At 46.6% G+C, this 15863-nt stretch overlaps 1 protein-coding gene across 1 annotated transcript in view; it reads left to right on the top strand.

The window, feature by feature from the left end:
- Nucleotides 1-12045: 12045 nt before the first annotated feature.
- frya (furry homolog a) overlaps nt 12046-15863 on the top strand; it is a gene marked incomplete at its 5' end in the record, with an annotated part of 103480 nt that continues 99662 nt past the window's right edge. Inside the window, one exon of the mRNA XM_080531586.1 lies at nt 12046-12115. Within this exon, the coding sequence (XP_080387712.1) occupies nt 12046-12115 (70 nt within the window). The remainder of the gene's footprint in view (nt 12116-15863) is intronic.

The raw sequence follows: 15863 nt of genomic DNA on the forward strand, positions 1-15863 counted from the left end.
AGAGAGAGAGAGAGAGAGAGAGAGAGAGAGAGAGAGAGAGAGAGAGAGAGAGAGAGAGAGAGAGAGAGAGAGAGAGAGAGAGAGAGAGAGAGAGAGAGAGAGAGAGAGAGAGAGAGAGAGAGAGAGAGAGAGAGAGAGAGAGAGAGAGAGAGAGAGAGAGAGAGAGAGAGAGAGAGAGAGAGAGAGAGAGAGAGAGAGAGAGAGAGAGAGAGAAACATTGTTTGATTGAACATGCAATTAACTTTTTTAGTTTACTAACCATTAGAAGTGCCTTTCTGTTAAAAAGAAATGCTTGATGGGTAGCACAAATGGCCAGCACAGAATTGAAACACTTTAGCATGTTGACTGTGAGATTGTAGAGAGAGAGTGTAGGATCAGGGGACGCATCAGAGACTGTTTCATACTGACAAACTGAGAGACTGTTTCATCAACTGACAAACTGAGAGACTGTTTCATCAACTGACAAACTGAGAGACCGTTTCTTCAACTGACAAAGTGAGACTGTTTCATCAACTGACAAACGAGAGACTGTTTCATTATTTGTTAAACTGAGAGACTGTTTCATCAACTGACAAACTGAGAGACTGTTTCTTCAACTGACAAACTGAGACTGTTTCATCAACTGACAAACTGAGAGACTGTTTCATCAACTGTTAAAATGAGAGACTGTTTCATCAACTGTTAAAATGAGAGACTGTTTCATCAACTGTTAAACTGAGAGACTGTTTCATCAACTGTTCAACTGAGAGAGACTGTTTCATCAACTGTCAACCTTAGAGAGACTGTTTCATTAACTGTTAAACTGAGAGAGACTGTTTCATTAACTGTTAAACTGAGAGAGACTTTTTCATTAACTGTTAAACTGAGAGAGACTGTTTCATTAACTGTCAGCCTGAGAGAGGTTGCGTTATCCTGACAACCATAACACAACACGAGGAATAATGGGAACAAACACCTCTCTCCTCTATGAAAGCTGGTCAAAGCCAGGTGTCTGTCTCAGGGTGGGTGAAGGAAGTGTTTCCTGAGAGTAAAACACAAACTACTGCTACTAGTCTGTTAGACTTATGAAGGCTGTTTGTTTCAGAATACCTAATGAACAGAAAGGTCCTGTTGCAGCAATTGTTAAGAGTGCTCCTTGGCCCCTGTTGCCTCTTCTTACACTCGTCAGCTTGTGCTCCGCCGCTCTCTCTCTCTCTCCTTCTCCCCCCCTCTCTCTCTCCCTCTGTCTCCCTCACTCTCTCTTTCCCTCACTCTCGCGCTCTCTCTCTCTCCTCTCTCTCTCTCTCTCTCTCTCTCCCTCTCTCCCTCTCTCTCTCTCTCCCTCTCTCCCTCTCTCTCTCCTTCTCTCTCTCTCTCTCTCTCTCTCTCTCTCTCTCTCTCTCTCTCTCTCTCTCTCTCCACTGAAAAGAGGAGGGACTGCCCAGTAAGTAATCCTACACCTGCCCAATTCATGCATGTTACTTTTACTTGCTTAAACTGCCCTCACAAGTGTAGGGGTTAAAATACACACTACAACAGTCTGGAGCTGGCTGGCTGCTGTCAGGCTGCATCTTATAACTGGAGACCTTTATTCACCCAAGACTGGAGCGGTATATATAACAACACAGGAGGAGGACAAGGAGAAGAGGAAGAGAGAAAACTTAAACAAAATACCACTGGCTCTCAATGTTGCCACGGGAGAGGGCTTGAACTTGCGTGGGCTCTTTGCCATTTTCACCATGTCTGTGTCTGTGGAGGAGCCGGCGGCTCTGAGAGACGTAGGGGAGGGTGAGGCGGACCGGTCTGAGGGACAGGATGACGTTGCCAGCGTACCTGTGGACTTTGGGTTCCCACCCAGGGACTTCAGGGGCAAGTTTAAGAAGATGCGCCATAAGAAGAGACCCACCATTCTTGATAGTAGGTGATATTCCGTTATTATTTTGTGAAGCATAATATTGCTTCTGATTGATTGCTTTAGTTTCTAGTTATTTGTGTTCATCTATTTTCTTGTGAGGTGAGACTTAGCACCAGATTTTTTGTGAAACATGCGGACTCTCAATGCCAACATATTAGAAATTGATACGTTTCAACTACTACTGTCGTCGAAAGATATTTGCTTCTGATTGCTTTAGTTTGTAATTATTTGTGTTCATCTATTTTCTTGTGAGATGATGAGAATTAGGACGAGATTTTTTGTGAAACATGCGGACTCTCAATGCCAACATTATTAGAAATTGATACGTTTCAACTACTACTGTCGTCGTCACTCTGTGAAATACCTCACCTTCCAGTTATATTTACCACGGTTACCTGAATAATCTTGTGACTTTGAGTGAAACGTGTGTGCAAGAGTACATTGTGTAGTACATTATGGTACTATGACCAGCAGTTGCTGTGTTTTTCTTTATACCTTGGAATCACATTGTTGCATCACAAAAAGCAGGTTCTGTTGACAACAGTAGAAGTATTGTATCTTTTATTCACCTTTGTCCCTCTCAGATGACATCATTCTGTGCTATTGAATTTTCAGATCAGATACTGTTGGATCCGAGACCAGTTGTTCTTTTAAACTTTTCATGCATTGATGACACTCAAGGGTGGACCAGTTCTTTGCTATATTTGGATTCAACGTGTGTATCAAGTGCTTTCCAAACCCCTCTTGCGAAGCCACCTGGCAATTTGAACAGTATTTGAAGCCGTGCCAATACCAGGTGCAATTCTTCACATCGTACCATTTCAACAGGAATTATTTTTGCTTTTGCGGTATTGGTATGCTCCGTTCTCGAAGATAGATAGTGGTTTCCATTAGTTCTGTGTCATTCTAGAATAAGATACAACGATGATATGTTCTTACCTGTGTGGTCAAGTGTAGAGGAAAGGTGTAGGCCTATCTTTAGGTGTGAGAAAACGGTATCAAGATAGAGTGATGGAGTGAAATATGGAGGATAGAAAGTGTTGTGATAGGAGAGAGGACAGAGAAATAATATACAATTATGATATGTTCGTACCTGTGTGGTCAAGTGAAGGAAAGGTGTAGTAGGCCTATCTTTAGGCGTGAGAAAATAGAGTGATGGAGTAAATATGGAGGATAAAAAGTGTTGTGATGATAGGAGAGAGGACAGAGGAATAGTGAGTATGAGGGAGGCCAGTGGCAGAGCTAGAAGCTGAGCTGATACCACAGTGTGGTTGACCTGGACAGACATGCCTGACATTCCTCACCTTCATCCGTGCTTGAAAATGCTTTTAATAAGCGCTTAATATGACGGCCCCTCTCCTACTAATAGTAGTACCTCATCAAAGAACATGTTTACATCTATTTGTGTCGGTGTGGTGGACACATATTGTGGTCTTGTTTATAAAGCTCTCACTCACTGGCACAGCACCAGAATATCTGAAAGACCTTTTGCTACCTATCAGCCCAATAGAGCTTTCAGGTCTTCTGACGCTGGTTTCTCTATGTACAAAAGAAGAGATTTGGTGAGGCTGCGTTCTCATTTTATGCACCCAGATTGTGGAATGCACTGCCAGTTTACATTAGACATGCAACCTCAGCACCTCATGTTCAAGTCAAGACTAAAAACCCATATTTGTAATATTGCCTTTAAATTACTAAATGATTAAATTATGATAATATAATGATTGGAGCACTTTGAGCTGCAACGTTTGCAGGAAAAGCGCTATACAAATAAAAGTTATTATTATTATTATTATAGTACACTTTTTAAATTGAGATAACCCTTACTGTACACGGCAGTTGGTTAGGACATTTTCTAGGAAAAACTGCTTCAATGACCACTGCTCATCTACTGCCATAACTTGTCTTTATACCACAGCAGGATTTAACAGCTGTGCCTATTTTACCTACTATTAGAGCCGCTTCTTTATAATGGGAAGCTGCTACTTACACACAAAGACCACTAGTTGGCACGTCTTGTAAATTAGCCTGCCTCCTACACAGAAAAACAGTAAAATAGCTTTATACTAGCTTATCATGATGTGATTTTGAAAATGTAAGGATACTGGGTGGTAGAACGCACATATCTAGGAACAGTCATGAAAGGAGGGTCCTGAAATGCAATTTCCTGAGTGCCAAGATAAAAAAACATTTTTACTCGGTCAAATGACCCCACCCATGGCTGCTCTAGTGTTAAGTGTATGAAGCTTAGCGTTAGCTCTGCTAAATCAAATGGTGCAGCTATCCGTCAAACATATTATGCATAAACATCAAGAGATTTTCAAGGTTACAAAGGCCTAAAAGCAGCCATGTGTATGCCCCTTCATAGCGTTCAGCAGTTGTGACATGCTCGCACTGGCTATGAGAGTAAGGTTTGTGTGGTCGTCCCACCCACCACCCCCAGCCTCCACCCAGCCTCCACCCCCCAACCCCCCAGCCTCCACCCACCACACCCAGCCTCCACCCACCACCCCAGCCTCCACACACCACCCCAGCCTCCACCCAGCCTCCACCCACCACCCCCAGCCTCCACTCACAACCCCCAGCCTCCACCCACCACCCCCAGCCTCCACCCAGCCTCCCCCCACCACCCCTAACCTCCACCCCCAGCCTCCACCGACCATCCCCAGCCTCTGCCCACCACCCCGAGCCTCCACCCACCACCCCCAGCCTCCACCCACCATCCCCAGCCTCCACCCACCACCCTGAGCCTCCACCCACCACCCCGAGCCTCCACCCTCCACCCCCAGCCTCCACCCACCACCCCCAGCCTCCACCCACCACCCACCACCCCCAGCCTCCACCCACCATCCCCAGCCTCCACCCACCTCCACCCACCACCCCCAGCCTCCACCCACCACCCCCAGCCTCCACCCACCACCCCCAGCCTCCACCCAGCCTCCACCCACCATCCCCAGCCTCCACCTCCACCCACCACCCACCACCCCCAGCCTCCACCCACCACCCCCAGCCTTCACCCAGCCTCCACCCACTACCCCTAGCCTCCACCCACCACCCCCAGCCTCCACCCAGCCTCCACCCACCACCCCCAGCCTCCACCCACCTCCACCCAGCCTCCACCCACCACCCCCAGCCTCCACCCACCATCCCCAGCCTCCACCCACCTCCACCCACCATCCCCAGCCTCCACCCACCACCCCCAGCCTCCACCCACCTCCACCACCCTCCACCCCAAGCCTCCACCTACCACCCCCAGCCTCCATCTACCACCCCCAGCCTCCACCCACCACCCCCAGCCTCCACCCACCACCCCCAGCCTCCACCGACCACCTCCACAGCTGCAGTCAAATCAAATCAAATCAAATTTTATTTGTATAGCGCATTTCTTACAAGATGCAACTCAATGCGCTTCACACAATGAAAATGTTCAGTCAATCAGTCAATCAATCAATCAATACTGACAGAGCCGCGAGCAGGCAAAAGTAAAAAAAACCTGTATACTATGTAGCCAGGAAAAATTCCCTTGCAGCCCTCTACCAATAGAGCGACTACTAGCCAGTTTGCTTACCAGTACCAGTCGAGGCAGAGGCAGTTTCAGAGGAAAACCTGTGATAAGCCAGGGGCATTCTGGGATTGTCTAAACTGTGCCTGCCTGTTAGCAGGGTGGGTGCTTTCCACTGCCGGGCTGACTGACATTAGCCATGCCTTTGTTACCTACTATAAGAGCCGCCTCGGGGGTCAAATGACCATAGTCTTTACAATGGGAAGCTGCTACTTACACACGAAGACCACTAGTTGGCTGCTTGTAAATTAGCCTGCCTCCTACACAGAAAAACTGCAAAATAGCTTTATATTAGCTTATCCTGATGTGATTTAGAAAATGTAAGGATACTGAGTGGTAGAACGCACATATCTTGGAAAAGTCATGAAAGGAGGGTCCTGAAATTTGATCGAGTGCAAAGACATAACTTTTTTTTTACTCACTTGGCTGATTAAGTGTTAAATAAGCTGTTCCACCTCCTCAATTGTTTCAGTTTAGAAAGAGTCATTGCAGCCTGTCAGGTATCGACGATGGATTGTGTCACATTGAAATGCGATACATACACAATAAATACAATGAAAAAATACTGAATATTTGTGCCAAAATGAAAACAATACAGCCGTATTGTATTTTGAGATGTGTACATTGCATTTACTTTTCAGCAATACCGATCAACTGATTAAATAAGCGCTACATGAGTTGTGTAACCTAGGCTTATAGGCTGTCACATTTGTAAACAAATAATTGGCTGTGCAAATATTTGGTCTTAGGCCTATTGGTGAAATGTGTGTTTGAAGTAAAGGTGTCTTATGTTTACAGAGTCAGTATGATAATAGTAGCCTAATACCATCACAGAAGGTGGTCACACCATGACAAACGCCCTCCCTGTGCACAAACACATCCCTGTACAACACAGACAACCCTTGTCTTAGTGAAACCTTCATGAATAAACATGTTGCTTCATTCCAGCACGCTGCTTTTATAGAGCGGCGCTGCCTACCTGCCATTTGTGGGGAACAACATGTTTACTGAACACTTTTTTGTTTTAGTTCTTAAAGCTACGAACATATTTTGCATTTGTTGTTTACCAACATGGGTCTTGGCAAGACGCCAATTAAGAAAAACATTAAGAAAGCCACAATATTTCGAACACTTGTTTTATTACATTAAAAGTCAAGGGCTCTAAATAGGGCGCCAGATTTCACTTGCCCAGAATTCTTTTTTAAAAGATACGCTGTACCTGCCAAAATGTAATGGCTTTTTTGCTCACCCATCAACTATTTGTAATATTCTGAATACCAAATCCATACCTAGACACCAAATACAATATTTACAAATTCATGAGGAATCGGAAGCTAATATCGGACATATAATTGTTACACATATATCTATATATTTTTTTACACCTCCAAAGTACCATCTGGCGTGTGGACAGACCCATGTTGGCAGCTTGAGGGTTTTAAACAGTTGGCTGAAAGTTCCTCTCTGTTCTCCAGAACTCAAGACACAGAGAGAGTGTTACTGGGCGTCTCCCTCCACCAGCCTCCACTTAAGCTCTTTCCTGTTTAATAGTCTTGTTGAAAAACTGAAACTATTCAACCGGGGAATTACATAATCATCTGCCCGTTAGAGGGCTTGAAGCAGTAGCAGACCAGGCTGAGCAGATTTAAACTGATGGCTGAGGCTGTGAAACGACTACCTCTGCTAGATTCTCCTCTCAGAGGATTATCCCCCAACATTTAAATCTCCCACCCTCCCAACATTTAAACAGCAGGCCCTCAAAACCCACCTCTTCAAGCTCGCCTTCACCAGTTAACCCTCTCCCCCTCCCCTTCCCACGTGTCCCCAGCACTACCTTAATTAGGCCCCTTTACTTTCTTTCTCTATTTCTTTCTTGTTTCTTTTTATTATTACTACTCAATCTTTTCAGTTTGTAAAGCATCTTTGAGTGTCTAGAAAAGCACTATATAAGTCTAACGTATTATTATTATTATTATTATTATTATTATCTCAAAGCAGTAGGCTACTTCAGTGTGTGTCTAGCATGATTTAGAGAGTGTGATCAAGTTGTATAAGTTGCTATTTAGAATAGATGATTAATGTGACTGAAATGCAATATGTATTGTAAGGCTTGCTTATGCTTTGAGTCAAGGATTGCTCTCTTTTGATATTCTTAGATCCTAAGCAGTTTATAACATAAAAGTGAGGCTTTATGATATTTCATGGACATCATTTGAAATATACGGATACATAATATGGAATTAGACAGATTACTTCTTGCGTCCCTTTTGTAGTGCTGTGAAGATATTGCCTTTATTTAAAATACAGTGAGATTAACTTCAGAGGATTGACTTGCGGACATTGATTTAGTATTCACCAAACTGATGTATTCTGTTATTTCAAAGTCACTGTAAGAGCCATCTACAGTGGGGAAGATAAGTATTTGATCCCCTGCCAATTTTGCACAAATAAATGAACGGTCTATAACTTTAATGGTAGGTTTATTATTTAGAAAAACACATTATATAAACGTTATAAATTGATTTGCATTTGATCAAGGGAAATAAGTACAGGTGCATCTAAAATATATATATATATATATATATATATATATATATATATATATATTGTGGAAAAGTTATTTTCTGTAATTAAATTCAAAAAGTGAAACTTTCATATATTCTAGATTTATTACACATTTAAAGTGAAATATTTCAAGCCTTTTTTGTTTGAAGGTTGATGATTACGGCTTACAGCTCCTGAAAAAAATAATCCAGTGTCTCAAAATATTAGAATATTACATAAGACCAATCAAAAAAAGGATTTATAATACAGAAATGTCGGCCTTCTGAAAAGTATGTTCATTTATGCACTCTATACTTGGTCGGGGCTCCTTTTGCACGAATTACTGCATCAATGCGGCGTGGCATGGAGGCAATCAGCCTGTGGCAGACGTTGCATTTCATTTGGAAATCACCAGAGTCTGGAGGAAAAGTGGAGAGGCACAGAATCCAAGATGCTTGAAGTCCAGTGTGAAGTTTCCACAGTCAGTGATGATTTGGGGTGCCAAGTCATCTGCTGGTGTCGGTTCAAAGTGTTTCATCAAGCCCAGAGTCAACGCAGCCGTTTATTAGGAGAAATGCTGACTACGACCCCAAGAACACCATGCCCACTGTCAAGCACGGAGGTGGGAACATTATGCTTTGGGGCTGTTTCTCTGCTAAGGGGACAGGACGACTTCACCACATCGTGGGGACGATGGACGGGGACATGTACCGTGAAATCCTGGGCGCGAACCTCCTTCCCTCAGCCAGGACACAGAAAACGAGGATTCTCACACAGAGACAACAAAGTGATCAACCGACAGAGAATGCAGGGAAGTGGGACACTGACATAACAGAACACTGATGAACAGCAGGTGAAACACGTCAAGCGATCAAGTCCATAACAGGTGCACAGTTCCAAGCCGCCAGGAGGGGGCAGCAGAGAGTCGCCAGAGACACTCGTCCCATAACACCTGCGTGAGAGAGAGGAGGGATGACATGCACGATTATGTCGACGGCCAGAATCGAACCAGGGACCCTGCGATTACATGGCTGAAGCCTTAGTGTGCTACGCCACCAAGCGCCCTATGATTACGATGTTTCTAGAAGTCACCACCACTGATCAGGTGATGCTCTGCTGTCTGGCTTAAAAACAGGATAGCCGCAGATAACCTTAGTGATGATATCAAAACAGACAGATACAACATGTTAAGTAATAATTAGCACATTATGGACTTATGAAGCTCCTGTTGAAGAGTATACTGAATAGGGTTAAAAGCAGATAGCTTGCTGATCAGCGAAATGTCCTCCTCTCCTTTCCTCTCCTCTCCTCTTGACTCCTCTCCTCTCCTCTCCTCTCCTCTCCCCCCTCCCCTCCCCTCACCTCTCCTCTCCTCTCCTCTCCCCTCTTCCTCTCCTCTTGCCTTTGAATGAATGAATGAATGAATGAATGAATGGACTTTATTGTCATTGCTACAGTACAGGTACCAAACAACGACATTTAGGAGGGGTGGCTCCCCTGGTGTTAGGAAAGGATTTTTTTTATTTTAATTTTTTTAAATCACAAGAAGGGAAGGAGCTGGTTTACATAAATAAAGGCTATGTACACAATCCACTGTACTATACTGTACAGATAGACGACTAGGGTTGTCATATTGCACAATAGTATTGTTTCACGTTATTTAAAGTGTCACAGTTTGCAGGCTTGAAATGTACATGTTTGTGCCTCAGCACTACACCTGATTTTTTCAGTCCAGCAGCTGCCATACAATCCGTCCAGACTGTCCAGGGCCCAGAACTTAGGTCTTTGCTGTGTTCAGGGCCTGGACGGCCCTGTGGTAGAAGCTGTTCTTCAGTCTGTTTGTCTTAGCGGCCAGGGTCCTGAATCGCCTTTTCGAGGGCAGCCTGGTAAAGTGTACGTGCCCAGGGTGGGTCGGGTCCCTGGAGATCTTGGAGGCCTTCCTGAGACAGCGTGTGTTGTACAGCTCTTCCAGAGAGGGGAGGGGGGCGCCGGTGATCTTCTGTGCTGTTCTCACGACTCCCTGTAGCGCATTTCTCTCCGCTGTTGTGCAGCTGGAGAACCAGTTGCAGATGCCGTAGGTGAGGATGCTCTCCACTGCGCCGCGGTAAAAGGTCACCAGTATCTCCTGCTTGCTGTGTTCCTTCCTGAGGCATCTCAGGGTGTATAGCCGCTGTTGTGCCCTCTTGATGGTGCCTTTTGTGTTGTCCTTCCAGGTCAGGTCATCCCGCATGTGATGTCCCAGGAATCGGAGGGTTGAGACTCTCTCCACGCTCTCTCCGTCGATGAGCAGGGGCTGGATCTCAGACTTTTTCCTCCTGAAGTCTACGATGATTTCCTGGATCTTTGACTTGTTCAGCAGCAGGTTGTTAACCTTGCACAGCTTGCTCAGTTGCTCTACCTCATCCCTGTACGCCGCCTCGTCCCCCCCCGAGATACATCCCACCACGGTGGTGTCGTCTGCAAACTTTACGATGTAGTTGCTGGGGTGGACGGGGGTGAAGTCGTAGGTGTAGAGGTTGTAGAGGATGGGGCTTAGCACGCAGCCCTGGGGGGACCCAGTGCTGAGGCTGAGGGCTGTGGAGGTGTGTGGACCCACCCGCACCCTCTGGGGGCGGTCGGTCAGGAAGTCCTTGATCCACGCACATATAGAGTGTGATAGACCCAGGTCTAGTAGTTTGGTCACTAGCCTGACTGGAAGGATGGTGTTGAAGGCGGAGCTGAAGTCCACGAAGAGCAGTCTCGCGTAGCTGTTTCCCCTCTCCAGGTGGGATAGAGTGGCGTGGAGAGTCGTCGCGATGGCGTCCTCTGTGGACCTGTGGGCTCTGTAGGCGAACTGGTATGGATCCAGGTTGGGCGGGAGGCGTGTGAGTATGTGGGCCCGGACTAGTTTCTCGAAGCACTTCATGATGATTGGTGTGAGTGCCACCGGGCGGTAGTCGTTTAGGCAGCTCACCGTGCTTTTCTTCGGGACTGGGATGATAGTTGAGGTTTTCAGGCAGGGTGGGACGGTGGCCTGGGACAGGGACTGGTTAAAGATGTTGGTGAAAACCCCGGCCAGCTGGTCGGCGCAGTCTCTCAGCACCCGTCCCAGGACGCCATCCGGCCCCGAGGCTTTCCTGGGGTCCACCGCCTTCAGTACGCGTCTCACTTCATGCTCTGTGAGGGTGAGGCTGCTGAGAGCTGGAGAGAGTGGTGTTTGTGTTGCGGTTACCTCCGTTCGCCCCTCGTCGAACCGGGCGTAGAAGGTGTTCAGCTTTCCCGCCAGCAGGGGGTCGTCCTCTGCGGCTGTGAGCCTGTTGGCTCTGAAGTTTGTCATCTGCTGAACCCCCTGCCACATCCGCCTGGAGTCGTTGCTCAGGAGGCATTCCTCAATCTTCTCTCTGTGCTCTGCCTTGGCCGCTTTGATTCCGCGCTTTAGGTTGGCCCTGGTGGAGCTGTACAGCGGTGTGCTCTTCCCTGCGAAGAAGGCGCTCTATCCCACAGATGCTCTCAAGCAGAGAGAGTGGCGAGCTGAAAGACAGACAAGACAAGTAGCCCCCATACTATCATCATTATCAACCTGGCGCGCGTATAAACATTAGTTATTATTAACTGCTCTCTAGCTAAGAGGATTGCATCCTGTGCTCTCAGCCTCCATGCGGTTATTTAAAGGGAGAGAGCTTGCATCACCGCCCACTGCCAGCCACGGCTTTAGAGAGGGAGAGAGTGAGTGAGAGAGAGAGAGAGAGAGAGAGAGAGAGAGAGAGAGAGAGAGAGAGAGAGAGAGAGAGAGAGAGAGAGAGAGAGAGAGAGGGGGCTGACAGCCAGGGACACGGGAGGAGGAGGAGGAGGAGGGGGAGAGAGAGCAGTGGCAGTGTGTTCTGTCGTCTTCCTCGTCAGCACCGACTGACAGCGTAGTGTGTGTGTGTGTGCGTCAGGGAGAGTCTGAGAGATGACAGCAGGCTCTACCTGCTAGCTCCTAGGGCTCAGGACAGGTGCCTGGGGGGGGGGGGGGGGGACAAACCAAACCACAACAAGAGAGGAGGAATACTCACTGCTGTGAGCCATGGCCAGCCAACAGGACTCAGGCTTCTTTGAGATCAGCATCAAGTCTCTGCTGAAATCCTGGAGTGGCAGTAAGTAAACACTAACCCCTCCAGCATGTCTGTGTGCACTGTGCAGCCGCCGACACCTAACACTTGTTTACTTGTGTTGCTCGCTACCTTACCTGTCTAACCTAACTAGCCTCACTAACCTAAGCTAACCTAAGTAGCTTCAGTCACTTCTGAGAACGAACGGGGGACTCACGCAGTTCACAGAGAAGTCTTGCTGTTACTGTGTGTGATGCATGCCGCACACGCTTGCTTTAACTACTATTGATGCTGATTCATTACTTCGCTCCCCCCCCTTCCCCCCCCACCACCATCTTTTGTTTTGCCTGTCAGTTTCTTTCCTTTATATGGGGCTGTCATAGATTTTAAATAGCTCCTACGTGCGGGCCGGGGCTGCTGTAATAGGATTAGAGGAGGGTTCAGCTTGGTAGCATGTCCTGTACTGACCAGTGCTGAGCTTGGCTGCCTTTCCTTTCTGTGTGAGGCTGTGTGGAGGGGACACTTCACATTATGTCATCCTTGTTGTATATAAGTTATGATTATGAAAGCTATTGCTTTTTAAAAAAGTTGTAGTGTCTTTTGGAAGTATGAAGCCTTAATGTAACTAGGAAATGTGTTGTGTTGTTCACTGATACACTGGAATGCTTTACCGTCTAATGATGATGTGACAGATTATGTCATCCTTCTGTTGTATATACGTTATGAAAGCTATCCCTTTTTTAAAAAAGTTATAGTGTCTTTTGGAAGTATGAAGCCTTCATGCGACTAGGAAACATGTTGTTCACTGATACACTGAATGCTTCTACCGCCTAATGATGATGTTGCATCATTTCAGAGTGGTCCACATTCTGATGAAGGAAAGAGAGACGTTAATTGTGTCACTGGCTAGAGCCTAGATGCTTTTAAAATGTGTCGTTAATCATCTAATCTCTCAATCACATCTCTTCCTAAAACATTACAAGCAGGAAGGCTTGATAGCTGCAGAATTTGCACTGGCACGGTGTTGACAATGACAGGGCATGATGTTGATGTGGAATGGTGCGTGATTGATGTGGCCTGAGAGGCCATGCTGCATTGCTGTCAGTCCTGTCCTGGTTGTGTTATGACACCGCAAGGTAAACAAAGATGAAGGCTTTCAGGGGGTTTCTCAGTAGTCAATAGTCAGCTCTAAGTCATGATAGTCATGGCCAGTCAGGGGGTCTCTCAGTAGTCAACAGTCAGCTCTAAGTCATGATAGTCATGGCCAGCGCTGGTTTGGTTTTGCAGAGGCATAAGGACTTGTCTTGCAACTCTCTCCACCACTCATTCTCTGAGGTCCTCTCTCCTCTCAGCCAATCAAAGCATGAGAGGAGCTGCAGTGAGAAAAAGCATATGTTGGTCTCCAACATTACCCAAACATAGCCTCTGTATAGGGAGATGTGACCTGCAAACATCACAGCTTAATTATAAACGGGAAAAATGGACTGACTTATATAGACTGATTTATATAGCGCCTTATTCCAAAGCGCTTTACAACGGCCTCTCATTCACCCGTTCACACACACATTCACACACCAATGGCGGCAATCTACCATGCAAGGCGCCGGCCTGCTCATTGGGAGCAATTTGGGGTTCAGTGTCCTGCCCAAGGACACCTCGACATGTGGCCAGCCGGTGTTCGAACCGCCGATCTGCCGATCGTTAGACGCCGGCTCTACCTCCTGCGCCACAGCCACCCCAATTATATTAGTCTGCTATTTCAGTGGACAATAGAAAAAGGTTATTCTTACACTTCTTGCCTTTCACTGAAGCTAAATTAATGCTGTCATTCTCTTCTACCTGCGAGAAACAGAGGCATATATTTATACAAATATCCCCAACAGCCCATAACTCTGCCCCTGCTGTGCCCATGTACTGAAATGTTAATTTCTCTAATGTATTTTAAAATGCACATTTCTCTTTTACAGTAACATTTGCTTCCAACGGTCTTTGTTTACATTCTGATCAGCCCACTCTGGTCCAAAGGTCCTCTAGAATGGTTCTTCTCCCTGTGGTGTTATACTTGTTTACTCTATGAATAACACATCAGAGCCTGTGTGTGTGTGTGTGTGTGTGTGTGTGTGTGTGTGTGTGTGTGTAGTCTGTCGGTCTGTCTATCTGTTTGTGTGTGTGTGTCTGTCTGTCTGTCTAACTGTCTGTCAGTCTGTCTGTTTGTGTGTGTGTGTGTGTGTGTGTGTGTGTGTGTGTGTAGTCTGTCGGTCTGTCTATCTGTTTGTGTGTGTGTGTGTGTAGTCTGTCGGTCTGTCTATCTGTTTGTGTGTGTGTGTCTGTCTGTCTGTCTGTCTGTCTGTCTGTTTGTGTGTATGTGTGTGTGTGTGTGTCTGTCTGTCTGTCTGTCTGTCTGTCTAACTGTCTGTCTGTCTGTCTGTCTGCGTGCATCCGTGTGTGTGCGTGTGTGCATCCTTGCGTGCGTGTGTGCGTGCATCCGTGCGTGTGTGTTTCTGCGTGCATCCGTGTGTGTGTGTGCGTGCATCCGTGCGTGTCTGCGTGCATCCGTGCATCCATGCGTGTGTGTGCGTCTGTGAGAAAGAGAGTCTTCTTGTCAGCTGCTGTATTGTCTCCAGGGAGCCCCATGCTCTGAGCCGCCTCAGCGTGGTGATGATGTCATCCTCTCTGTGAGTCTGAGCACGGCTCTTGTTTGCAGAGTCACATGCAGCGTCCCGGCCTGAACACACAGGCTGAATGAAGCAACAACAACAACAAGGCTACTGGAGAGTTATTGTCGTAAGTAATTGGTAAACTTGGTAAATGGTAAATGGACTGCACTTATATAGCGCGTTTATCCAAAGCGCTTTACAACGGCTTCTCATTCACCCATTCACACACACATTCACACACCAATGGCGGAAAGCTACCATGCAAGGAGCCGGCCGGCCCCGCTCACTGGGAGCAATTTGGGGTTCAGTGTCTTGCCCAAGGACACTTCGACATGTGGCCAGCCGTGGCTCGAACCGCCGATCTGCCAACCTTGCGATCATTAGACGGAGGCTGTTGTCACACCTTTGACCTTTGACCTTTGAGAATTTTGACATTGCTGCTGTTGATCATTCGTTTGGCTGAATGCAGGGGTCATTTAGACCCTAATCCCTGTGGTCTTTAGATAAGTCACCCTGTCAGTTGAGGCTGTGGCTTGAAGAACAGAAAGACCCTCAGGTTTATGGAGACTTCCTGTAGGTAGTTATGATAATACACAAGCTCTGCTGACAGCAGATAATAATTATGATTCATCACTGAAGATCAAAACAAGTTTCGGTCACTCAATTCCATGAGCTGCAGCTACAGTATGTTGTTGTTGTATGTTGTCGTATACATTCTCAACATAGAGGCCAGCGCCCAGAGCCAGAGTGTGTGTGTGTGTGTGTGTGTGTGTGTCTGTCTAACTGTCTGTGTGTGTGTGTCTGTCTAACTGTCTGTGTCTGTGTCTGTGTCTGTGTGTGTGTGTCTGTCTAACTGGCTGTTTGTCTGTGGCTGTGTGTGTGTGTGTGTGTGTGTGTGTGTCTAACTGTCTGTGCCCGTGTCTGTGTGTGTGTATGTGTGTGTGTGTCTGTCTAACTGTCTGTTTGTCTGTGTCTGTGTCTGTGTGTGTGTGTGTGTGTGTGTGTCTGTCTAACTGTCTGTTTGTCTGTGTCTGTGTCTGTGTGTGTGTGTGTGTGTGTGTGTCTGTCTAACTGTCTGTGTGTGTGTGTGTGTGTGTGTACAATATGTCTGTGTGTGTGTGTGTCTGTCTAACTGT

The sequence above is a fragment of the Nansenia antarctica genome (genome assembly GCF_963989245.1).
Source record: "Nansenia antarctica genome assembly, chromosome: 1".
Taxonomy (NCBI): domain Eukaryota; kingdom Metazoa; phylum Chordata; class Actinopteri; order Argentiniformes; family Microstomatidae; genus Nansenia; species Nansenia antarctica.